General features: G+C 41.4%; 1 protein-coding gene across 2 annotated transcripts; it reads right to left on the bottom strand.

The window, feature by feature from the left end:
• Positions 1-4,683: 4,683 nt before the first annotated feature.
• Positions 4,684-27,206, bottom strand: LOC115173710 (synaptic vesicle glycoprotein 2A-like). 2 transcript variants are annotated; one of them, XM_029732039.1, is made up of 13 exons: positions 27,174-27,206; positions 19,986-20,759; positions 16,255-16,435; positions 15,798-15,949; positions 15,536-15,669; positions 9,916-10,005; positions 9,514-9,621; positions 9,158-9,246; positions 8,260-8,424; positions 7,948-8,081; positions 7,483-7,686; positions 7,108-7,267; positions 4,684-6,945 (listed from the first exon to the last, which is right to left on the bottom strand). In XM_029732039.1, exons 2-13 carry the CDS (start codon positions 20,584-20,586, stop codon positions 6,762-6,764), a joined length of 2,202 nt encoding a protein of 733 aa, XP_029587899.1. In that variant the 5' UTR covers positions 20,587-20,759; positions 27,174-27,206; the 3' UTR covers positions 4,684-6,761. The 2 variants fall into 2 exon arrangements, with proteins under 2 accessions (XP_029587899.1, XP_029587898.1); XM_029732038.1 differs by lacking the exons at positions 9,158-9,246; positions 9,514-9,621; positions 9,916-10,005; ... (3 more) ...; positions 19,986-20,759; positions 27,174-27,206 and adding an exon at positions 8,464-8,779 and having other exon boundaries at positions 8,260-8,381.
• Between the last annotated feature and the right edge of the window lie 84 nt (positions 27,207-27,290).

The raw sequence follows: 27,290 nt of genomic DNA, 5'->3' as shown, positions 1-27,290 counted from the left end.
GGAGGAGTTATAGCTCATCTCATGCTTTTGTTCACATTTTGCCATGAGGCCGAGAGACATTTTTGCAGTTTTAAAGCTAATGTCCTGCAATTCTACACATTTTGTAATCATATTCTATCTGGGGGCACCCCAATTTCCAAATATGGTTTTGGATTGGGGGCCCCCTGGTTCGGTAATCCGACCCTGACTATTGCTAGCAATCCTCAGGAACAACCACATGAACATGACAGAGCAAAGAAATGTAAACTAAAGATGTAATGGAATGATGCAAAATGTAAGGAAACTAACATTAAAGTGACAGTTATAAATGTATAGTATGTGGGTATAACTGACAGTGGCTACCAACAGTGGCTAATATTTAACGTGATACAAAATGTAAAAACTACAGTGAAAAGTCAGGGCATATAGTTTTTTAAATTGCATTGGTACTATTTTCACAAGTATGTGATACATTTTCACAACTCTTAGTATAAAACTTCAAACTGGTCACACTTGTAACGCAGCCTGTCTTTCCTTCAAAACCTGTCATTATGCATTACTTTGGATTGTAAACATGTCTCACCACACAATAATTGATTAAAAATATAAGTTTATTGTGAAATGTAATGAGAACATTAGTTTAATCACCAAAACACAACATAATATCTTTTCAATTTAGTATTTTTAACTGCCAGTTAATCCAATAGCAAACAATGCAAGCTACATGTTTCAAATAGCCGTTAGAAGTGCTGAAAGTAATATGCTAGAGTACTGTAAATTACAGTAGATTACACAGTTTTCACATTAGGCAATATACTTACATTACCCAACCAAATTAACGGAAAATCTATCATTTACATAATATTTATCCAATGTGAAATTAAAAAGGTGTGATCAATGAAGACATCCTTGACAATTATTAATGCAAAAAAAATTATTTCACTTTTCAGACATAATTGCAACATAGGTGTACTGTCTGTAATCAAATGTAAGAAATTAAATGAAAGAAATTAAATGAATGAAAAGAAAACAGAACATTTAGCACGCATTCATTTGCATCAAGCCTGTCTTGAGCATTTGCCCATAAATTCTCATCCACATCACAGTGAATGTCCTCATTTTTCATGCACCGTGGGAAAAACCTTTCGGCCTGTCGAATCCAAGCTTGACGTTGGTCTGCATTGATGTCGTTGCATGCCTCATCCATGGCCAAAAGGAGAGTGTCATTCTCATGGGGATGGTGATTGTACACCTTCCAACTCCAGGCTGAAAACAATTCCTCAATAGGGTTGAGGAAAGGAGAGTATGGGGGCAGGTGTAGGGTCATGAATCAGGGATGGGCCCGAAACCATGCCCGAACCACCTCCGCATGGTGGAACCTGACATTGTCCCACACAATGACATAGGTGACCCCTTTACCTTGACAAGCCTGTTCAAGTTAAATGAGAAACACAATGAGGTGTGCAGCGTTGTAGGATCCAAGTAATGGCCGACGTCCTACCACCCCATCTTCAGAGATAGCTGTGCGCATGGAGATGTTTCCCCCACGTTTTCCAGGCCCATTGGCCGATGAGGTTCCGCCTACGGCGCCATGTTTTGGCCAGGTTGAAGCCCGCTTCATCTAAAAATATATACTTGTTATGGTTCACAGCAACATCAAGCAACATCACCCTTTAAAAATCTATTTTGGTTAGTTATTTTTTTACAGTATAGTTCCAATATGATATTGTGAAGTAGCATGTGCATCATATAGTAACAGTAATACAGTATATAGTGCTGTACCGGAACATACTCGGCCCGCAGTTGTTTCACCCGGTCGTTGTTTCTCTCAAAAGGCACCAGGTAAATATTTTTCATAGACACCTGGTGCCCCTTCAAAAGATGGTCGAACAGAGTATCAGTATACTGTAACATGTTTTGTGAATTTACATGTATTACAATATGTCATTCATTGTAAATGTAATGGTAAAGCATAGTGCATATCCTGCAGACTTACCATTTTACTTGGCCAAATGTTCTCATGATGGAATTGACAGTTGATCTTTTCAGATTGGGGTGAACTAATGTGTCAGCCTCTACCATGGTAAAGCCTCTGTTTACCACATGGTCAACGACGATGGCCAGGACTTTATTAAACATAACAGCTCCCTGCCGTCTGCCTCCCTCTCTCTGATGTCCATCTCTTTGACGGGGCCCATGCCCACCACTTTGACCTCTTTGACGGGGCCCATGTCCACCTCTTCAACCTCTTTGATGGGGCCCATGTCCACCTCTTCAACCTCTTTGATGGGGCCCATGCCCACCTCTTCGATGGGGCCCATGCCCACCTCTTCGACCTCTTTGATGGGGCCCATGCCAACCTCTTTGATGGGGCCCATGCCCACCTCTTCGATGGGGCCCATGTCCACCTCTTCGACCTCTGATGGGGCCCATGCCAACCTCTTTGATGGGGCCCATGCCCACCTCTTTGATGGGGCCCATGTCCACCTCTTCGACCTCTGATGGGGCCCATGCCAACCTCTTTGATGGGGCCCATGCCCACCTCTTTGATGGGGCCCATGCCCACCTCTTTGATGGGACCCATGCCAACCTCTTTTATTTAGTCCCATTGAAATTTACATCTCTTTTTCAACTGAACCCTGGCCAAGAATGCAACATACATATAGTTAGTTACACATGAGACACAACACAACATAAACACAATAATGAATGGAAGATAAAACAGTACAAAGTGCATAAGAGATTAAAAACATGTGCAATCTGTGGTCAGCAGCCATCCAAACAGGATCTAAAATCACCAATCAGAATAAAATGATCTAGTTACAAGCCCTTCTGCAAAGTGTTCCAAGATGATGGGGCAGCAAATCAAAAAGCACTCTTACCAAACTCAGTTCTTGTGTTGGGAACGTTATATAAAATACAGTTCTGTGATCTCAGACGGTAATGACCATGAGTCTGTAGGGAAGGTAAAGCACTTCAACATATTGGTAGCTGCCCTAAAATGGCCTTAAAGACAAGCATGTAATAGTGACTCTGTTGCCTTACGGTTAAGGATGTCCTTCCTGCTAACTGATAGAAAGTACAGTGATGTGTATGAGGCCTTGTGTTTGTTACAAAATCTTAGAGCAGCATTCAACATTGTTCATTCCTATGGTCACGCGCACACGCACAAAATATGTCCTTATCAAAAACCATTCAATACGGGGAAAGGACTTTGTTTTATATCCATAGTAGTTATTTATTTTCTTCATAGAACTGGATAGACAAATGGCCCAGAAGTGTGAATCCCAGCAGAAGTAACAATTCTCACGTAAAATACATACAGCACCTGGTCAGCATCACTGTAAAATATTCTCAACATCCCATGGGAGTGATTACTGAAGAATATATTCACATATTTTTACAATATATGTAATTTACAAAACAAAAACAACATACAATAGTGTTCTGTCATGTTGATAGTATTGTCAAAGTGTTTTCCTTGATCTTTTCTTGTCCACATATTTTATACTCATACGTACAAACATCTACAGTTTCTACACACAGTACAATGATAGCACGTTGATGTTTAAGTCACATTTCAATAATGGCAGTTTCATCTTAAGTGGACATGAGGGTTACTAGACTAACGGAGCTCTTTTGACGTAAACATGGTGGTCCTTTTGAAATACCTACTTGCTTGTGCCTATTCACTAAGAAATATGTCCCTTTTATTGCTTTGATTTATTTTCTCCTTGGAACTTTAACCCCCACTGAAAGCATAGAGAAGTACAACAATTTCAAAGAAAGTAATAGGATCACCGAAAATGTTTTACTTTAAAAAAACACAGACTAAAATTGCACCAAGTCATTCCACTCTGATCAAAAGCAATCATAGAACTGATACTGTTACACAAAGACCCAAAGTGTCACCATAAGACAGCAATACAAAAGCAGCTCCTGCTTTGGACAAACAGACCAGGCATACAGGGCAGCCAAAGAGATCAGACACCACAAGCATGCTTAACATCCTGTTTACTGTGAGGGCTACTTTCACAAGCCTGCCACACGGACCTTTGATCTTAGAGAGATATGAACAGAGAAAAGTTTAAAGGTTGATGGGTCTAAAACTTGGGTCCAGATTCTTATGCTGGAAACAACAAGCATCTATCTAAAGGGAGGATGCCTGGGATTTTGACACTCCCCAAAACCACTCTGCAATTGCTAACACATTTCATTTGAATTTACTTTGAACAAATGTTATGATTACCATGCAACCTGTCAGGCAATCACAGAGACAAAATGTTTTCAGGGGCAAACATTTGTTCGGCGGAGACCTAATCAGCAAAGGAGCGCCCAAGGCTGACACTATAAAGAACATCAAATTGATCTAGATATCTATTGTATTAGTCTTTTAGTTCATAGATATGTTATATTGGCCCCTATTGACCTGTGCTCGTTCTTTGGGATTAAAACACCAGAACAGAAGTAGAAAAAATATTTGGCGCTCGCACACACACATACACTCACACACACACACACACACACACACACACACACACACACACACACACACACACACACACACACACACACACACACACACACACACACACACACACACACACACACACACACACACACACACACACACACACACACACACACACACACACACACACACACACACACACACACACACACACACACAGAGAGAGAGAGAGAGAGAGAGAGTACAACAGAGATTACAAATTCAATCTACACTCTCAAACATGAACACATTATTTTACAAGTATCTTTTGCAAACTCACTCAAACACACAAATTTGTCAGTTATGTGCAAACACAAATAACAATAGATGTCATATACAGACATACGCAACACTAAAGAGATCTGATTCTAATAAATAAATCCAGCACCACATCAGACACTCACTTGTACCAAGCACACAGCAACAGAGAAATCCCACAGGCTACACATTCAACAAGCCCAATAGCCCTGCAGTCAGATATCACACTCACACTACAGTTGAGCAATGGAGAGATCAGCTCTCTCACTGATTGTCACCACACTTGTGACACAAAGATTTAGAAGGGATGGAGTGGACACGGTGACAGGTAAGCACATAATAATCAACAAAGACATAGGGCTAGATTCAACCAAGCCTGCCTTGCCGATGTACATACATACCCTTGTACACATGTTATTCTGAAAACTGTAGGCATCTACATTTGAGGGGATTTTTCGGGGAGTGGGGGGGAAGGACAAGGGACACAATAACTTGAACATTTCTTATCACAGAGAAAATTGTGTTTTATACTACTGTGGAAAAACACAACACAGTTTGGATTTAATTGAGCCCTTCAAATGAATCTGTGAGTGACTAGTTGCTATGGTTCTATTCCCATGAGCTGCATGACTGAAGGACAATGTGCTTAGTAACATTGTATATGGAATCATTTGTGCTTCATTAATACTGCATCGTTTAACGACTGAACCGACTGACTTTGGTCCTCCTAGGTGTAATGTTCCTTAGGCCTTCATAGACAGCAGAGGGCACATGTTGGCCTTAGCAAACTGGAATGTTAAACATGCTGATGAAGAGGGAGCATAAGACTACTATGTGAGACGCAGGAAGCATGAGCTATTCTAAAGTAACAATAATCTAGCCTTTCAAAATGAAAGGATATCTCCACTGATGTGTTAAATAGGTTCTCATCTTATTTACTCATCTTTGTCTGTTTTTCCAATATCTTTACAGAACCATAATGACGCACTTTATCAATGTAGATCAATGTACATGAATACGTTCCTCAGAAGTCTCATTGAACCAATTACAAAAACATACAGAAGGATGCAGCACTTTCTCCATCTTTCTCCCTAATACGCACACAACATATAACTATTTAGACATATATTTCACTGCTTGATGTAAATTTGATGTGGACAAACATACAAACATACAGTACAAAGTAATTTTTTTGTGTGCATATCAACAAAACCGATCCCTTCGAATTACCATCAATAAATAAACGTAAATATTTACCACTTATTTGTCCTGTCATTATTCATTGTCTTGCAATATATCTTCAACACACATGTACAGTCCATTTTCTATATGATCAAATAACTAGTATCAATGCCAAGTTTGAACACATAATCTATATCATTATTTTGATGCAGGGAGCTTGGTGCATGTCACCTGGTAAGGGAATTATTGTCTGCAATATTCTCTTTCAGAGGAAGCCAATAAGATATGTAAATTCAGTGGAAAGCTAAGTTACAGTGAAAGCTATTTTCAGGTGGAAATCTGTTGGAAGGCATCTTTAACCTCATATTATTTGGTGTTAGGGTCAGATATGGGTGCTAGGATGAATTGAGGGTGTATAGATGTTTGATCTTTTTTGTTGGGAAGTATCCCCATTAGGCATTGTAGCTATCAAGCAGTATCTTTGTATCCTTTGGCAGTGGTTTATAAGCTTATATCTTTGTTGGCAGGATTTCATTCTGTCTAATCTGCAGGGTCTCTGAGAAGCAAACCCAATGTGCTATTTTATGCTGTGGTGAAGATGCCAGCTAGTCTGTGCTGGCTATATGGGACACATCTGCATTTTAAGTATGATGCTATCTTCATATTTTCTCAGTAATCTGGGACTGTTGTGACACTGTTGATGACAGTCGTTTTTTTTGTGTTTAATGAGCAACGTTAGATTGCTAAAGGCTGAGATTGTACGGTTGGTCAAGCTCTGGTTGTAATGTGGCCACTGAAGCTACACTCCGCTGCCTTCTGGTGGTGAATTGTGCTACTGCAGCACCTGGCCCCGTGTTTCAGGCAGCTTCAGTGCTAGGAAACTCCCGGCAGCGAGTGCTCCCGCAGCAAACAAGATGGGCACAGCTTTGGTGATGCCTACGAAGGACTGGAAGATGCTTATGCCCAGGACAGCAGCCAACTTGCAAAGGGCATTTAAGAAGCCAAATGCAGTGGTCCTAAAAAAGAGAAAACAATGGAAATTGTCAGCACTTCTGACAGGGTTACTTCTTGAAACTTAATATGAAAATTTAAATATCTTTTCAATAAATACACCTTTATTCACTGTGCAAGAATTAAGGAGCTGTAACACTTTCAAAATGGGAGGTAGCTGCACTTGCCTTTTATCCGAGGGGTACAGTTCTACAGTCAACACATCCAGGGCATTCCATGAAGCTATGCTGATGCCGCCAAAGAGACATAAAAGGGCGATCATTCCCGACTCGGTACTGCCGAATGACAGGAAGAAACAGCTGACACAAGATATGACACTTGATCCCGCTGTGTAGGAAAAGAGATTGAGGGGGAAGAGAAAGAGGGTGAAAAAGATCAAACAAAGATAAGGGATCTCTCTGTAGTAGGCTAATCATGAAAAACTGTGGTGTAGGAAGGGGTGCATGATTAATGTATCATCAGATGTATAATCTCAAAATATGCGCATATTCTTTAAATCTTGTATAAAGCATTAAAAACACATTCATGAAGGCGTGACATACCCAACATCCTCAGACGTCCAATTTTGTCCATCAGCAGGGCTGACACAATGTTGCCGGGTAACACGGCCAATGTGCCCAGGAAACTGACAAAGTAGATCATGTAGGCGTTGTTGTCATCAGTGAAGTCCAGCAGACAGCCTTCCTTGTTGTGTAGGAAGGTGCTGTTTACCAGTTTGCTGTTGATGATTCTGTTCTGGAACAAGTCTGTCAAGAGAAAAGAAAGTAAGAGAGGTGTCAAGAAGGGTCCAAGTGTAGGATACTGCCCAGTTCAATGGTATTAGGTATTTTATTAGGATCCTCATTAGCTGTTACAAAAGCAGCAGCTACTCTTCCTGGGGTTCACACAAAACATGGAAGATAATACAGAATGACATAATACAGAACATCTAGGCATGGACTGAACTCATTACTATTGTAAGCTCCACTTTATATTGTTTATGCTTCTTGTTTTGGGAGACACTTTACCTGTATTGTAAAAGAGGGTTGAGATGAAGGTGCAGTTTCTGAAGAAGCTTCTGCTAGAGGTGATGTCCTCAAAGTAGCACTCCTCAAATAATGAGTCCTCAAACACCATGGACTTCATCTTAAGGTTGATGAACCTTGTGGACAATGTAAATGTAAGAAAGACGTATTTAGCGGCCAGGTTGTATTAGAGTCGACTAACAATTAGTGTCCATTGCATAGTTGCAAAATTAAGACCAGCACCGTTTACCACTCCCGATTAAGAAGAAAATATAGCAAATTCAGAACGTTCTGTGTAATACAATGAGGACTGACTTGTCGTTGAAGTACTGTCCTTGGCGGTGCACCTGGTTTTCCAAGGTGAAGTTAAAAGTGACATGCTCCACTCGCTCCTTGGTGAAGAACTTGGTGCGCGAGGCATATTCCTGCTTCTGGATGTACTTGATCATGTCAGGGAACCACACTGTCAGCCCATAGTAGCTGCTTCTGGATGCTCAGCCCATAGTAGTGCTTCTGGATGTACTTGATCATGTCAGGGAACCACACTGTCAGCCCATAGTAGCTGCTTCTGGATGCTCAGCCCATAGTAGTGCTTCTGGATGTACTTGATCATGTCAGGGAACCACACTGTCAGCCCATAGTAGCTGCTTCTGGATGCTCAGCCCATAGTAGTGCTTCTGGATGTACTTGATCATGTCAGGGAACCACACTGTCAGCCCATAGTAGTGCTTCTGGATGCTCAGCCCATAGTAGTGCTTCTGGATGTACTTGATCATGTCAGGGAACCACACTGTCAGCCCATAGTAGTGCTTCTGGATGTACTTGATCATGTCAGGGAACCACACTGTCAGCCCATAGTAGCTGCTTCTGGATGCTCAGCCCATAGTAGTGCTTCTGGATGTACTTGATCATGTCAGGGAACCACACTGTCAGCCCATAGTAGCTGGGGGAGAATCAAAAGACAAATGGGGTTTAACCAAACAAACATGATTATGCTTCTTCATTCTTCACTATGTTGAAATCAGTTGAGCTAAGTATGAACCTTAATAATATCAATGCCCAGTAAATTAAGACGGCAGGAGCCACCATTTTTTGGAATCTTTTTAGATTTGATATGACAAAACATTTCTTGAGCTTTCTGATTGATCAGAAAATAACCAGTTTGTGCACAGGCCGCTGATAACCACTATGGTCATGGCCCTGGTTCTGCTACCTGAACGACATGGTAAACCAGACAGCCATCATCATGAAGGTGGTCCTTCTGTATTCTGGATTGAAGATGGCCAAGAAGTTACTCCGCACCTACAGCAACCCACAGAAAATAACTCAAATATGCATCTAGGTTTTACTGCTGACACAGTTTAAAAACATAAAAACCCACTGTAAAACACATTGCACAAAACTTTTTTTTACCTAAGCATAAATTGGGCTTTGGTCATTTTGTATAAAAGCGTCTGCTAAGTAGTGTATGCAGTCGCAAATTAACATATTTTGTGTGAAATATAAAAGATATACACAGAAAATAATCATATTCTCATACCTTTATAGGGATCTTAACATGACTCTTACCTGTTGAAATAGGCTGGTCAGCTTCAATTTATAGCGTCGCAAAGTTGATATGTCTCCTCCCATGTCCACCAGCTCGTCCATCTGCTTTACAGTCTTGATGGTGGTGACCTGGGAAAAATAAGACCGTCCATTTTCAACTCATTTGTGTGCAGTACATGTATACATTAGATAAGATTAGATGAAATGAGACTTTCCCGTGAGGGAACTTCTTGTTTGGAGTGGTAAAAAACAAAAACCTAGCAGGTCTAGGCTACGCAGTAGACAACATCAGACACTTCCAGGCTGGGGACGAGGTTACACAATAACAAACAGCCAGGACAGGAGAATACAACTTCATAAACACTTTTTGCAGAAGAACCCTTCGATTCAAAGTCTTTACATGTTTGTCTCAGAAATACTCACAGAAAATACCTTCTCCGGGTGTCCCTTTGCTCTCATGTTGGTGTCGTGAACTTGTTTCAGAATCATCCAGCCTTCATCGTGTTTGCCATTCTGTTGGGAAATGATTGCATACTTCATCAAAAATTCTTACAGTTGAAACACATTACGAGTATTGCGAAACATTATGTTTGTGTGAAGTGTCTAAGGGTATACTGTAGTGTGCCTTAAATTCCATGAATTTGTTATAAAACCTTATATTTAGGGTTATGCTTCTAGAGTAAGACAGTTGTGCTAAACTCAACAATCAATCTGAAGAATCTGAAGAATTGAAAAGACTTAATTCACAAGATCCCAGATTGTACCTTTAAAGGTATAATCTGCAATATTTACTGCTGTTCAATAGTCAACTCAGGTAATGACATACAGCGCCTTCAGAAAGTATTAACATCCCTTGACTTTTTCCATATTTTGTTGTGCTACAGCTAGGGACGCACGATATATTGGTAAGCATATTGGAATCGGCCGATATTAGCTAAAAATGCATTGCCCTTGACAATCAACCGTTCTCTGTCGTGGATGATCTTGGCTTTCGCCGACTGGTCGAGCACCGGTACACACTACCAAGTAGGCGCTGTTTTTTAGATGTTGCCCTACCAGAGTTACACAATCTTGTTGAAACTCGCATTCACAAGCTACTTGTTATGGGCGTAACTGCTATTAGCTTCACGACTGACATTTCACGACTGACATTAGCTTCACGACTGACCAGCGATGTCAGCCCCATGAGCATGTGACAGCATGGTGAGTCGACGAGGATTTCGTACTGAGGAAAGCCGTATTGCATGCTAAAGAATGTACTGGTTCTCATACCACTTCTGCCATTTCAATGGCATTTAAGAACATGCAGCAGACGTGATACCCTGTCATGGCATTTAAATGCCTGCTCAACAAAAATGCCAACACAGACCGTCGGATTAACTTGGAAAAGTACTCTACTAGAGGCTGTGAACAAGCGATTCGGTGGAATTCTCTCTGAGCCTCTACTGTGTCGCCACCATGCTCGATGCTAGGTACAAGGACCGCTACCTCGATGCAGACAAGAAACAGGGTTTATGTGAAATGTTACAGACACAGCTGGACAAGATGGAAACGGACCCAGTGACCGAGGAAGAGAGGCCATGGACAGACAGAGCTGAAACTTCACTGCTTGACATGTATGATGAAATCCTGGTTGAGACTGAACAAATGAACAACGAAACAGCACAGCAAGTTAGTTAAAGAAATAGGTTTTGATTATGTTTTACTGGTAATGGGAACATTCGTAAAAGCCAACAAAATAACTTTTTGGTCAGTGTGTGTGTGTGTGTGTGTGTGTGTGTGTGTGTGTGTGTGTGTGTGTGTTTCAACTATTTAACTGTACTAGAATGCTTAATTACATCTACACGTTCCGCTAGCGGAACGTCTGCTCCAATATCCAATGATGGGCGGGGCGCGAAATTCAAACTCCTCTAAATCCGAAAACTTACACTTTTCAAACATATGACTATGTTACAGCTATTTAAAGACAAGACTCTCCTTTATCTAACCAAACTGTCCGATTTCAAAAAGGCTTTACAGCGAAAGCAAAACATTAGATTATGTCAGCAGAGTACCCAGCCAGGAATAATCACACAGCCATTTTTCAAGCTAGCATATCATGTCACATAAACCCAAACCACAGCTTAATGCAGCACTAACCTTTGATGATCTTCATCAGATGACACACCTAGGACATTGTGTTATACAATACATGCATGTCTGTTCAATCAAGTTCATATTTATATCAAAAACCAGCTTTTTACATTAGCATGTGACGTTCAGAACTAGCATTCCCACCGAACACTTCCGGTGATTTTACTAAATTACTCACGATAAACGTTCACAAAAAGCATAACAATTATTTTAAGAATTATAGATACAGAACTCCTCTATGCACTCGATATGTCCGATTTTAAAATAGCTTTTCGGATGAAGCACATTTTGCAATAATGTAAGTACATAGCCCGGCGTTACAGGGCTAGCTATTTAGACACCCACCCAGTGTAGCCTTCACCAAAATCACATTTCCTATAAGAAAAATGTTCTTACCTTGCTTGTTCTTCATCAGAATACACTGCCAGGACTTCTACTTCAATAACAAATGTAGGTTTGGTCCCAAATAATCCATCGTTATATCCAAACAGCGACGTTTTGTTCGTGCGTTCTAGACACTATCCCAACGCTAAATCTCGGCCACGAGCATGACGCAAAATATGACAAAAAATTTCGAAATATTCCATTACCGTACTTCGAAGCATGTCAACCGCTGTTTAAAACCAATATTTATGCAATTTATCTCGTAGAGAAGCGATAATATTCCGACCGGGAATCTGCCTGTCTGTAAACTGAGGAAAAAACCAAAAGCCGGGGGCGGGGCGTGTCACGCGCCTAAGGCTTAGTCCATTGACTGACCACTCAGCATTTGCTCTCGTGTGCTTCAGCCAGGGCTTTGAATGACATCATTCCTGTTTTTCCCGGGCTGTGAGACTCCATTGTTGACGTGAGAAGTGTCACGTAAGAGCAGAGATCCTTTGTAAACGATAGAGAGAATCAAGAAGGGCAAGAAATGTTCAGACAGGGTACTTCCTGAACAGAAGCATCTCAGGTTTTTGCCTGCCATAGGAGTTCTGTTATACTCACAGACACCATTCAAACAGTTTCAGAAACTTTGGAGTGTTTTCTCTCCAAAGCTAATAATTATATGCATATTCCAGTTTCTGGGCAGGACTAATAATCAGATTAAATCGGGTACGTTTTTTATCCAGCCGTGAAAATACTGCCCCCTAGATGTAACAGGTTAACGAGCAGCTAAAATTTTAAATATCGGTTATCGGTATCGGTTTTTTTTTTGGCAAGGAAAATATTTCATATCGGTTTCGGCCAAATATTTCATATCGGTGCATCCCTAGTTACAGCCTGAATTTAAAATGGATTATATTGAGATTTCTGTTCACTGGCCTACACACAATACCCCATAATGTCAAGGTGGAATTATAATTTAAGTATTCAACTCCATTGTTATGGCAAGCCTAAATAACTTCAGGAGTAAAAACGTGCTTAACAAGTCACATGATAAATTGCATGGATTCATACAATTATCTGTTAGGTCCCTCAGTCGAGCAGTGAATTTCAAACACAGATTCAACCACAACCCTTTGAGCATGGTGAAGTTATTAATTACACTTTGGGGTGTATCAATACACCCAGTCACTACAAAGATACAGGTGTCCTTCCTGACTCGGTTGCCGGAGAGGAAGGCAACCACTGAGGGATTTCACCATGAGGCCAATGGTGACTTGAAAACAGTTACAAAGTTGAATGGCTGTAATAGGAGAAAACTGAGGATGGATCAACAACATTGTAGTTACTCCACAATACTAACCTAATTGACAGAGTGAAAAGAAGGAAGCCTGTACAGAATGTTTGCAACAAGGCACTAAAATAATATTGCAAAAAAATGTGGCAAAGGCAAAATCCTAGAGGAAAACCTGTTTTCAGTCTGCTTTCCAACAGACACTGGGAGACAAATTCACCTTTCAACAGGACAATAACCTAAAACACACGGCCAAATATAAACTGTAGTTCCTTACCAAGATGATATTGTTCCTGAGTGGCCTAGTTACAGTTTTGACTTAAATCGTCTTGAAAATCTATTTAATTTTTATCTTACTAGGGAAGTCCCTTAAGAACAAATTCTTATTTTCAATGACAGCCTTATTCAGGGGCAGAACGACAGATTTTTACCTTGGCAGCTCGGGGATTCGATTTTGCAACCGTTCGGTTACTAGCCCAACGCTCTAACCACTAGGCTACCTGCCGCCCCGGCATCTACGGCAAGACTTGAAAATGGCTGTCTAGCAGTGATCAACAACCAACTTGACAAATCAACAACCAATACTTTTTTTAAGAATAATGTGCAAATATTGTACAATCCAGGTGTGCAAAGTTCTTAATCGCTGCCAGGTATTTCTAACATGTATTGACTTAGGGGTTGAATACTTACGTAATCAAGATATATTATCGTTTTAATTTTCATTAAGTTTTTATAAATGTTAGTATTTTTCTTCCACTTTGACATTACAGAATATTTTGTGTGGCTCATTTTAAAAAATTAAATCCATTTTAATCCCACCATGTAACACAACAAAATCAAGTTCAGGGGTTGTGAATACTTTCTGAAGGCACTTTACAGTTGAAGTCGGAAGTTTACATACACTTAGGTTGGAGTCATTAAAACTTGTTTTTCAACCACTCCACAAATTTTTTGTTAAGAAACTATAGTTTTGGCAAGTCGGTTAGGACATCTACTTTGCGCATGACAAAAGTAATTTTTCAAAGAATTGGGAGCAATTTCCAAACGCCTGAAGGTACCACGATCACCTGTACAAACAATAGTACGCAAGTATAAACACCATGGGACCACGCAGCCGTCATACCGCTCAGGAAGGAGAGGCGTTCTGTCTCCTAGAGATGAACGTACTTTGGTGCGAAAAGTGCAAATCAATCCCAGAACAACAGCAAAGGACCTTGTGAAGATGCTGGAGGAAACAGGTACAAAACTATCTATATGCACAGTAAAACGAGTCCTATCGACATAACCTGAAAGGCCGCTCAGCAAGGAAGAAACCACTGCTCCAAAACCGCCATAAAAAAGCCAGACTACGGTTTGCAACTGCACATGGGGACAAAGATCGTACTTTTTGGAGAAATGTCCTCTGGTCTGATGAAACAAAAATAGAACTGTTTGGCCATAATGACCATCGTTATGTTTGGAGGAAAAAGGTGGATGCTTGCAAGCCGAAGAACACCATCCCAACCGTGAAGCATGGGGGTGGCAGCATCATGTTGTGGGGGTGCTTTGCTGCAGGAGGGACTGGTGCACTTCACAAAATAGATGGCATCACGAGGAGGAAAATTATGTGGATATATTGAAGCAACATCTCAAGACATCAGTCAGGAAGTTAAAGTTTTGTCCATTTGGGTCTTCCAAATGGACAATGACCCCAAGCATACTTCCAAAGTTGTGGCAAAATGGCTTAAGGACAACAAAGTCAAGGTATTGGAGTGGCCATCACAAAGTACTGACCTCAATCCTATAGACAATTTGTGGGCAGAACTGAATGGCGTGTGCGAGCAAGGAGGCCTACAAACCTGACTCAGTTACACCAGCTCTGTCAGGAGGAATGGGCCAAAATTCACCCAACTTATTGTGGGAAGCTTGTGGAAGGCTACCCGACACGTTTGACCCAAGTTAAACAATTTAAAGGCAATGCTACCAAATACTAATTGAGTGTATGTAAACTTCTGACCCACTGGGAATGTGATGAAAGAAATAAAAGTTGAAATAAATCATTCTCTCTACTATTATTCTGACATTTCACATTCTTAAAATAAAGTGGTGATCCTAACTGACCTAAGACAGGGGATTTTTACTAAATGTATTTGGCTAAGGTGTATGTAAACTTCTGACTTCAACTGTATATGGCTTCAAGTGATTGAGGTTAGAATTGGAATTGGGTAAACTGCTTCTATATGGACTTTTGAGAAAGTGATCCATGCTTACCTCTAAGAAGAAGCGCGGGCTTTCTGGCATGGTGGTGAGAGAAGCAATAGCCGCAACAGAGGGAAATGCACACACCAGGACGAACACACGCCAGCTGTGGAACTGGTACGCTGATCCCATCTGGAAACTCCAGCCTGGGAGGAGAGGAGCAAAGAGAGAGTAATGGGACAAAGTACAAACTGTAAACGTGTGTAATCCCTAGATACAACTTTGTGGTAAGACAATATCCGTGATGATTGAATTCCCGCCATAGGCTACTCACCATAATGTGGGATGATGGCCCATGCCATAGCTGAGGCATAGATGCCACCAATCATCCAGAACATGCAGAGCCAACTGAGGTGCTCCCCACGTTTCTCCTGGGCCAGAAACTCTGAGTAGTAGGAGAACACAATGGGGATGGAACCACCGATCCTGTAAGGATTTGCACAGAGAAACAAACCACTGGAAGTTGAGCTGGACTTTCTAAGCCTGTTCCTGTTTAATCTTTTTGGAAAATCTGTAAATGAAATCAAACTTGGGGAGAATAGTTGGTGGTAGGAGTGCTACTTCGCTTCTGTGAGGGTGCTCTTTGGACGAAATGTCCTTCTTAGCATTAAAGCAAAAAAACATATATATCTCTACTATATAACTATAAAAAAGCTATTAAGCCCACCTGCATTTGTGTGTCACTCTGTCTCTATCTATCATTCACCATCCATCGGTTTTCAGAATCTTACCCAACACCAGAAAGTAGTCGGCAAAAGAGAAAGGTGCTGTAGCCCTGGACAAAGGAGGAGAAGAAGGAGAAGACGCTGTTGATGGAGAGACAAATGAGAAGGGACTGCCGTCGGCCTATCCGATCAGCGAGCCCACCCCACACGAATGCACCGACCATCATTCCCAGATAAACAATCAGACCTGCAGAGGGCAGAAAGAGAAAATGAGAAAGTTACATGTTTCATACCTGTGCATACAGCTGCTTTATTTGTTACCCTTCGGCACAACATGTGGCACAAGAAAGATGATTTCGACACCCACCATCTCAGATCGTTCTGAAATAGTTTCTGTTTTTAAAAACTGACCATTTTAATTTATAGGACTGGCAATCTATAGGATTTATAAGATTCATATAACATTTAATAAATATAATACCTAACATCCATTTGAACCAAACTTAAAAAAAGGTTAGACATGAGGAATCCAAAGAAATTGTCAAAACTTTATATTATATGAATCCTATAAATTACAATGGCCACCTTGGGTGCAATCAGGGATGGAATTACTGTACATTTCCACAAAATAACATGGCAGGAATGCTAATCTTATTGGTTTCTAACAATTAACAACAACAACAAAAAACTTGTCTACATAAGTATTCAGACTGATTGCTATGAGACTTGAAATTGAGCCCAGGTGCATCCTGTTTCCATTGATCATCCTTGAGATGTTTCTACAACTTCATTGGAGTCCACCTTTGTCAATTCAAATGATTGGACAAGATTTGGAAAGGCACACACCTGTCTATATAAGGTCTCATGGTTGACAGTGCATGTCAGAGCAAAAACCAAGCAATGAGGTTGAAGAAAGTGTCCGTATAGTTCCGAGACAGGATTGTGTCGAAGCACAGATCTGGGGATGGGTACCAAAAACTTTCTGCAGCATTGAAGGTATAACACAGTCACCTCCATCATTATTAAATGGAAGAAGTTTGGACCACCAAGAACCTGATGGTCACTCTGACAGAGCTCCAGAGTTCCTCTGTGGAGATGGGAGAACCTTCCAGAAGGACTACCATCTCTGGAGCACTCCATCATTCAGGCCTTTATGGTGGAGTGGCCAGACGGAAGACACTCCTCAGTGAAGGGACATGACAGCCCGCTTGGAGTTTGCCAAAAGGCACCTAAAAACTCAGACAATGAGAAACAAGATACTCTGATGAAACCAAAATTGAACTCTTTGGCCTGAATGCCAAGTGTCATGTCTGGAGGAACCTGGCACCATCCCTACGGTGAAGCATGGTGGTGGCAGCATCATGCTGTGGGGATGTTTTTCAGGACTGGGAGACTAGTCAGGATCGAGGGAAAGATGAACGGAACAAAGTACAGAGAGATCCTTGATGAAAACCTGCTCCAGAGCACTCAGGACCTCAGACTGGGGAAAGGTTCACCTTCCAACAGGACAACAATCCCTAAGCACACAGCCAAGACAATGCAGGAGTGGCTTCCAGACAAGTCTCTGAATGTCCTTGAGTGACCCAGCCAGAGTATGGACTTGAACACGATCAAACATCTCTGGAGAGACCAGAAAATAGCTGTGCAGCAACGCTCCCCATCCAACCTGACAAAGCTTGGGAGGATCTGCAAAGAAGAATGGGAGAAACTCCCCAAATACAGGTGTGCCAAGCTTGTAGCGTCATACCCAAGAAGACTCAAGGCTGTAATCTCTTCCAAAGGTCTGAATGCTTCTGTAAATGTGATATTTCCGTTTTTTATTTTTAATAAATTTGCAAAAATTTGGAAAAACCTGTTTTTACTTTGTCATTATGAGGTACTGTGTGTAGATTGATGAGGGAAAAAAATGATTTAATCCATTTTAGAATAAGGCTGTAACGTAACAAAATGTGGAAGAATTCAAGAATCTGAATACTTTCTGAATGCACTGTACATGACTGTCTTGCAATGTAAAAAAAACAAAAAAAACAACAACTGACAATTGCATTGTGTAAAACCTGCGGTTAGGTGTGTGTGGGCAGGCAGGCACGCAGCCACTGTCACACACTCCCAAACAGACACACAAACGGACAGATACACACACACACATGCACACACACACACACACACACACACACACACACACACACACACCCACCCACCCACCCACCCACCCACCCACACACACACACACACACACACACACACACACACACACACACACACACAAAGCTCAAGGGTAGTGAAGGGGGAGGTGTGGGATGGAGGAGGCTAATCATAGATGGTTTTCCCCTTTATGTGAGAATGAACTCTCTTTGTCAGCGTGGACATAGGTAGCTAGCTATGGCTAGCCGGCTAATGTTTTTGTTTGAAAAATGCATCTGGACACATTACCAGCTTTTTTGTTTCACCTGGGTGCCAGTATTACGTAGAGGAATACAGCAGTGCTAAAGCAGAGGGCTTGTAGTGAGGACGACTGGCTTCTATTCTGAACTTTGTGTGGTGAGCTTTTTGGCGCCCAGAGCTGCCGAGGCATCACTGCTGCGGCATCACAGAGTGGAAGAGGATTAGTCCAGTGGCTATAAGACTCCAGACTTGCCCTCTACAAGATCATCAGCAGACTCCATCACCATCATTTACCTTCCACTGACCAGCTCCCTCCGCTCAAGCCATGAACTGACCCTCTCTATCTTCAGAGGATGCAGCAAAGACTTGGCCTCTATTGGTTGACCTGTCATGATACTGCATATTGCTTTTTTGATTTTTGCTCTTGAAGCACTTTGAGATATAAGGTTAATCAATTGTTGTTATTATTATTATTATTATAGACGTGTCAGAGAGACAAGATCAACGCAAGCTGCAGAGCATAAATTAGGGTCCCTATATTCAATCAAAACTAGTAACCAGCAATGTTTTGCATGTTTTCCTCTATCATACTCTTTCAGCATAATACAATGATGTTCATGTTTACCTCCTCAGAAAAATGGGTAGCCAATTTGGTCCTAGGTTGCTGTCTGCTTTGGGCAGTTTCTGAGCCACAACAAAGTTTATGGGCACTTATAAAGTATTCTAAAGATAGCACAAGACAGAGAGACGGTAAGAGAAAAAGCAGAGGGAGACCTGTTTAAGATGCTAGAGCGCAACTGGCTGAATGCTGGCGGTACACTGGTATGAAATTCACAAATCAACACAAACACACAACACCATTTTATTTAACTGTACTGATTTTTGCTAGAAAATGATGTGGTGACGAGGGGTACTATTTCATTTTTTAAAGTCTGCACTAGTAACTACAGTACCTGGTTATTTCTGTGAATAAATTAAATACCAGGTCATTTCTTTATCATAAAATGAAGTGCTGCTAAGCAGACATTTGTGTATCAGGTGCTGATGTCAATGAATAAGTTACTGAGTTACACATTCATCACTCTCCAGAGGGTCGGCAGAAAGCAGATGTTTCCGGTTTTCAGGGATGCAACCTAACTTGAAAAATAGATGTGGGGACTCCGCTCAGGAGTATTTTTACGCCTGCTACGTTAGGTTACACATTCATAGATTGCTCATTTTATTGTCTACCAAAGACATAAGATGTGAGGAATTTACCGTAGAATGACAGGGTTTTTATTGAATTTGCATTGGGGCCGATTAACTCCCCCACATTTGACACTTGATTGGAGAAAAACATTTAAGGGCTCACTAACCTAGCATGTAAATCAATCAAGTTAATTAAAAAGACACAGTTTAAGGGTCACACTTACCCAACATGCCCTTGCTTTCCTCTGACAGACACATATCTTTCTCAGCACTGGGGAGCACAAAGCCCACCACAAAAATCTCTACACCGTCCGCCATGAGGGCCAGCCCCAGCACAAAGTAGAGGGTCCACTGGAACTTTCCATGGCCGCACTCCTGCAGGATGGTCTCGTACTGCTGGGCTAGCTCTTCTTGATCCTTCCGCCGCTCCCCCTCAAACTGTGCCATGTCCCTGAACTGCTGCCCATCTCCCCCTGCTAGGCTGTCGGCAGCCTTGCTCGAGTCAGCGCGGGGAATGCCCTGGTACTCGCCCTCGTAGATCTCGTTGTCTTCGTCGTGGCCCTCTGTGGAGTCGCTGTGGCCACCTTCATCGTCATTGGCTGCCTGGCTGTCGCCCCGGTAGTAGCCACTGTCCTGCCCCCCAGGCACTCCAGGGTAGTCATCGTCGTCGTCTTCCTCAAAGCGGGCGTATGAGCGTTTGCTGTACTCGTCGGTCATCTTGTCCACACCGCGGCCCACTTTCTTGGCCGCCTGCCGCTTGACCTCCTTGGCAATGTCTTTGGCGCCCTTTATAAAGGCTGTCTTGTTCTGATAGCCGTCCTCCATTATTGAAGGGTCGAGGAATCTCAAAGGCAGGGGTTTATCACCTGAAATGCAGGATGGAGCTCAGGAATCTCTGGGGAGTGTTTGTCAGGCAGCTTTCCAGTTCACCCTCAATAGGATGGCGGAGAGTTGAGCTGGATTGGATCACAGGGCCCGCTCTGTGATGGACTGCTCCTCTACAGAGGGAAAGTGCAAACACATTGTTAGTCACATGGACCAAACTTTTGAATCAGGGTTTGGGTCAATATAATTGTAAACAAATACTGTATAGCTTCAAAACATGTTTAAAACCACAACTGTGGTCTAATGCAGTCCTTGCATCCATAGCTTCATCCCTCAGCTGTTTATCAAAACAAGTGGCGGGGTGACCAATTAGTGGTTTTTAGAATCCCCGATTGCCCCTTTAAGTAACGTTCTATCTCTATAATGGTCAATATGAGTAAGCCCAGATCCTGTTACTGTTGCTAGGAGAAGCATATTTCTAAGCAGATGCCAAGGAGCATCTTATCTCAATTTGCATTCTCTGTAAAGTGATTAGGAATGGCTTACTGTTCAATGTTGACACATTGTGTCTTGTGTCCATCTGATAACAACTCAATACCAGGGAAAGTAAAGCAGGGACAAACTGAGAAGGGTAGCAACTCTTCCTAGTGGACTGTGGATTCATGGAGAAGTCAAAAACAATATTCTTCACAAACAAATGGAAAATACATTTAAAATAATATATAGTAAGAGTATGAGTCCAAGTGTGCATTATTGCTGTGCGCAAATAATGTTGCTTTTGACTTATGCTGCTTTATTTGAAAATGGCCTCTCGCATGTTAAGATGCAAAACTGACCATACTGGAAGTAAAAGGCCTGTAAAATGTAGATAACACTTAGTATTTAGGTGTATATAGGGACCACAACACATCACATTAGTTCTCTTTTTTGTTCGATCTTGTCTCATCGCTGCAACTTCCCAAAGGGCTCGGGAGAGGCAAAGGTGGAATCATGCGTCCACCAAAACAAGACCCACCTAAACGCGCTCTTTAACACCTGCCAGCTTAACCCAGAAGCCAGCCACACCAATGTGTCGGATAAAACGCTGTTCAACTGATGACCGGGGTCAGCCTGCAGGCACCCGTCCCGCCACAAGGAGTCGCTAGGGCGCAATGAGCCAAGTAAAGCCCCCCCTGCCAAACCCTCCCCTAACCCGGACAACGCTGGGCCAATTGTGCGCCGTCCTATGGGACTCTCGGCCATTGCCGGTTGTGGCACAGCCCGGGAATAAACCCGGGTCTGTAGTAATGCCTCTAGCACAGCAATGCAGTGCCTTAGACCGCTACAACACTCGGGAGGCCCATTAGTTAACATTTTTAAGCCATATACTATATGCACTGATAGACAGGTTCCTGTCCCCCAAATACCTGACCACCGCAAAGTCAGATTTAAAATGGTGGCCACCATTAAAGAAGTTGGGAATACTTTGATACAATCAACATCACTGATAACAATATTGTTTGGGAGCCTTTTATCTACAGTGCCTTCAGAAAGTATTCACACCCGTTGACTTTTTCCATATTTTGTTGTGTTACAAAGTAGGATTAAAATGGATTAAATTGCCATTGCTTGTCAACGATCTACACAAAATACTCTGTAATGTTAAAGCGGAAGAAAAATTCTAACATTTGTGGAAAAAAATATGAAAAAGAAAACACTAATATATCTTGATTACATACATATTCAACCCCTTGAGACAATACGTGTTAGAATCACCTTTGGCAGCATTTACAGCTATGAGCTTTGCACACCTAGATTGTACAATATTTGCACATTATAATTTTTTTAAATTCTTCAAGCTCTTTCAAGTTGGTTGTTGATCATTGCTAGACACCCATTTTCAAGTCTTGCCGTAGATTTTCAAGTCAAAACTGTAACTAGGCCACTCAGGAACCTTCAATGTCATCTAGGTAAACAACTCCAGTGTATATTTGGCCTTGTGTTTTAGGTTATTGTCCTGCTGAAAGGTGAATTTGTCTCCCAGTGTCTGTTGGAAAGCAGACTAAACCAGGTTTTCCTCTAGGATTTTTCCTGTGCTTAGCTCAATTCCGTTTCTTATATCCAAAAAAAACTCCCTTGCCGATGACAAGCATACCCATTACATGATGCAGCCACCACCATGCTTGAAAATATGAAGAGCGGTACTCAGTGATGTGTTGTGCTGGATTTTCCCCAAACATAATGCTTTGTATTCAGGACATACAGTTAATTTCTTTGCCACATGTTCAATGTTGTTGATCTATACTCAGTTTTCTCCTATCACAGCCATTAAACTCTGTAACTGTCTTTGTAGTGACTTTGTAGTGATCCAAAGTTTAATTATTAACTTCACCATGCTTTTTTATCCATGTACCAAAAGGTGCCCTTCTTTGCGAGGCATTGGAAAACCTCCATGGTCTTTGTTGTTGAAACTGTGTTTGAAATTCACTGCTCGCCTGAGGGACCTTACAGATAATTGTATGTGTGGGGTACAGAGATGAGGTCGTCATTCAAAAATCATTTTAAACAGTATTATTGCACACAGAGTGAATCCATGCAACTTATTGTGTGATTGTAAAGCACGTTTCTACTCCTGAACTTATTTAGGCTTGCCATAACAAAGGGGCTGAATACTTGACTCAAGACATTTCAGCTTTTCATTTTGTATTAATTAGAAAAAATAAATAAGACAATAACTGTACCTCCACTTTGACATTATAGGGTATCGTGTGTAGGCCAGTGACACAACATCTCCATGTAATCAATTTTAAATTCTGTCTGTAACACAACAAAATGTGGAAAAGTCAAGGGGTGTGAATACTTTATGAAGGCACTGTATGTCTGCCTATCACAGAGGTAAACCTGCAATGGTCTCTTTCTGTAGTGTGAAACAAATAAATATAGCATATACAGTTGAAGTTGGAAGTTTACATAAACTTATGTGGGAGTCATTAAAACTCATTTTTCAACCACTCCACAAATATCTTGTTAACAAACTATCGTTTTGACAAGTTGGTTAGGACATCTGCTTTGTGCATGACAGAAGTCATTTTTCAAACAATAGTTTACATACAGATTATTTTAATTATAATTCACTGTATCACAATTCCAGTGGGTCAGAAGTTTACATACACTAAGTTGACTGTGCCTTTAAACAGCTTGGAAAATTCCAGAAAATGATGTCATGGCTTTAGAAGCTTCTGATAGGCTAACTGACATCATTTGAGTCAATTGGAGGTGTACCTGTGGATGTATTTCAAGGCATACCTTCAAACGCAGTGCCTCTTTACTTGACATCATGGGAAAATCAAAAGACATCAGCCAGACCTCAGAAAACAAATTGGAGACCTCCACAAGTCAGGTTCATTCTTGGGAGCAATTTCCAAACGCCTGAAGGTACCACATTCATCTGTGCAAACAATAGTACGCAAGTATAAAGACCATGGGACCACGCAGCCATCATACTGCTCAGGAAGGAGACTTCTGTCTCCTAGAGATGAATGTACTTTGGTGCGAAAAGTGCAGATCAATCCCAGAACAACAGCAAAGGACCTTGTGAAGATGCTGGAGGAAACAGGTACAAAACTATCTATATCCACAGTAAAACGAGTCCTATATCAACATAACCTGAAAGGCCGCTCAGCAAGGAGGAAGCCTCTGCTCCAAAACCGCCATAAAAAAGCCAGACTACGGTTTGCAACTGCACATGGGGACGAAGATTGTACTTTTTGGAGAAATGTCCTCTGGTCTGATGAAACAAAAATAGAACTGTTTGGCATAATGACCATCGTTATGTTTGGAGGAAAAAGGGGGAGGCTTGCAAGCCGAAGAACACCATCCCAACCGTGAAGCACGGGGGTGGCAGCATCATGTTGTGGGGGTGCTTTGCTGCAGGAAGGACTGGTGCACTTCACAAAATAGATTACATCATGAGGAAGGACAATTATGTGGATATAACATCTCAAGACATCAGTCAGGAAGTTAAAGCTTGGTCGCAAATGGGTCTTCCAAATGGTTAATGACCCCAAGCATACTTCCAAAGTTGTGGCAAAATGGCTTAAGGACAACAAAGTCAAATTATTAGAGTGGCCATCACAAAGCACTGACCTCAATCCTATAGACAATTTGTGGGCAGAACTGAATGGAGTGTGCGAGCAAGGAGGCCTACAAACTTGACTCAGTTACACCAGCTCTGTCAGGAGGAATGGGCCAATATTCACCCAACTTATTGTGGGAAGCTTGTGGAAGGCTACCCGAAACATTTGACCCAGTTAAACAATTTAAAGGCAATGCTACCAAATACTAATTGAGTGTATGTAAACTTCTGACCCACTGGGAATGTGATGAAAGAAATAAAAGCTGAAATAAATCATTCTCTACTATTATTCTGACATTTCACATTCTTAAAATAAAGTGGTGATCCTAAATGAATTAAGACAGGGAATTTTTACTAGGATTAAATGTCAGGAATTGTGAAAAACTGAGTTTAAATGTATTTGGCTAAGGTGTATGTAAACTTCCGACTTCAACTGTATTAGTATAGAATTGGATTTTGTAAGACAGTGATGAAGAGATGTGTTGATAGAAGAATCTCTATATTTAACATGATCAAATGGGTGGGTCAAAATGTAACTGAGCTTCAATTCAATGTTTCGAACTGACTGCCCAGAGGGATGGCCTGTATGTCCTTGTCATTCGATCTTTCTGCTTTTCACAATTCTTTATTGTCTCAGTCTGTGGATGTGGCCACATTTTCCTCGACAGCAAAATACCAAAAACCCATTGAAGAAGGCTGAAACCTACAAACTATATGTATTTTGTTGAAACAGCTGTCCACTTAATCTTCGACAGGAGCTGGAGATAAGCTCTAATGCTCTTCTTTACTTATATTGCCATTGTAGGGTATTTAAAGCAGTGACTGCTTTAACTGGCTAATGAGGATTATTAATCCTCTCATGCCATGTGTTGGGATTATACGAAGGGAAAACAACAGTACAGGAGTGAGAGGATGAACTTTTGGGAGGTCGCGATTGTGAACAGATGGGAGGGGGGAGAGAAACATAGTGAGGGGAAGGGAGAAAGCAAAGGAAGTGAGAAAGGACAAGATACACAGACAATAGAATTGAGAAATTGAGAAAAGGAGAGATAGAAAATGAGAGAGAGAGAGAGAGAGAGAGAGGGAGAGAGCATTCTTCAGGGGATTCCTTCCTGACAACAGGGTGGCATACAAAATGATTAAAAGGCCACTGGGTGACACATTAGACTAAATGGTGCCTGCCAAAAGCTGCAAGAGTGAGGACTAAATTGGGTACAGTAATGATAACACATCCATCTATTTAAAAAAAAAACACTGTCACACATTCTGAGCAGTAAATACACACACCAGATATGCTATCTTTTAGTCAGTAACATGCCCACACGGTTACACATGTGGGGTCAAAGAAAGGGATGAGACTCACTTTAACACATATTGGTCCTAAAATGCATAACTCGCCCTCTTGGCGTCCCAGTATTTTACTCTAGCAATTCCATTACACCATAGAACACACTCAATGGATGAACTTGGGTGCCATCCCACTTCAGGGTGGCAGCCCTGACCAGGACCTGAACCAGAGGCCCTGGGACTATCAGTCCAACAACCCGTTGACGAGGTCACTAGATAGACTAGGCTATAAGATGGTGTTGAGGCAATAGCTACTCTGAGCAGTAGAGGGCTTGGTGTGATATTAAACCCATTTCATTTCACAGCATTGGTGTGCAGACAGACACTGATGCAAGGTTATCCTTATTACCAATAGTGTGTGTTAATTAGGAATTGGCAGGCAAGCCATCAGGGGCGTTGGGAATCCCAAAATTCTGTGGTGGCACAAAGTAAGTGAGATGACTGGGGTGTGGCACGGAGGGGGGCTGGAGAATTGGAGAATTCTGCATTTTTCAAACACCTGAAACAGCTTTTTCCTGCAATTTAGAGCCATGACCATTATGCTTAATTCTATGTAAAAATATATATGTATATTTTTCTGCATATCTAAGCATACATCTTGAGCCATCTGTATCCTCCTGACTAGTGTTTTTTTTTAAATACAATAATTAATATATCCTTCTCTGCACCTCTGCTAAAATATGGGTAAAAGATTGAAAGCAATTTGAGTCTTATTCAGTAGATTTAGTTACTGCTTGCTTTTCTAAAGTCTACCAACCTAGCCAGCAGGCATACCAGACCTGCAATGGCTTCTTGGTAGCTACTTATGAGGTTGGGAGATTGGGAACATATCTGGGCTAGCTAAAGGTGACTTCATACAATCGAAGTGGCTAGTAGTATTACAGATAAAAAAAATATATATATATACCAGTCAAAAGTTTGGACACACCTACTCATTCAAGGATTTTTCTTTATTTTTACTATTTTCTAAATTGTTGAATAATAGTGAAGACATTTACACTATGAAATAACACATATGGAATCATGTAGTAAGCCCAAATTTTTTTAAACAAATCAAAATATATTAGCAACCCTTTGTCTTGATGACAGCTTTGCACACCCTTGGCATTCTCTCAACCAGCTTCACCTGGAATGTTTTCCCAACCGTCCTTCACTCTGCGGTCCAACTCATCCTAAACCATCTCAATTGGGTTGAGGTTGGGTGATTGTGGAGGCCAGGTCATCTGATGCAGCACTTCATCAC

The sequence above is a fragment of the Salmo trutta genome, chromosome 34 (genome assembly GCF_901001165.1).
Source record: "Salmo trutta chromosome 34, fSalTru1.1, whole genome shotgun sequence".
NCBI classification, from domain to species: Eukaryota; Metazoa; Chordata; class Actinopteri; order Salmoniformes; family Salmonidae; genus Salmo; species Salmo trutta.
This window is presented reverse-complemented; position numbering and strand designations above follow the sequence as displayed.

What these genes read in the sequence shown, in the direction of transcription:
- LOC115173710 (XM_029732039.1), bottom strand. Translation starts at nt 20,586, where the DNA reads ATGGAGGACGGCTATCAGAACAAGACAGCCTTTATAAAGGGCGCCAAA. An exon ending in ACCCGGAGAAGGTATTTTCT is followed by an intron (nt 9,622 to 9,915) that starts GTGAGTATTTCT and finishes TATTTTTCCCAG; the next exon opens with GTCACCACCATCAAGACTGT. An exon ending in AACCCTCTTTTACAATACAG is followed by an intron (nt 7,687 to 7,947) that starts GTAAAGTGTCTC and finishes TTCTCTTGACAG; the next exon opens with ACTTGTTCCAGAACAGAATC.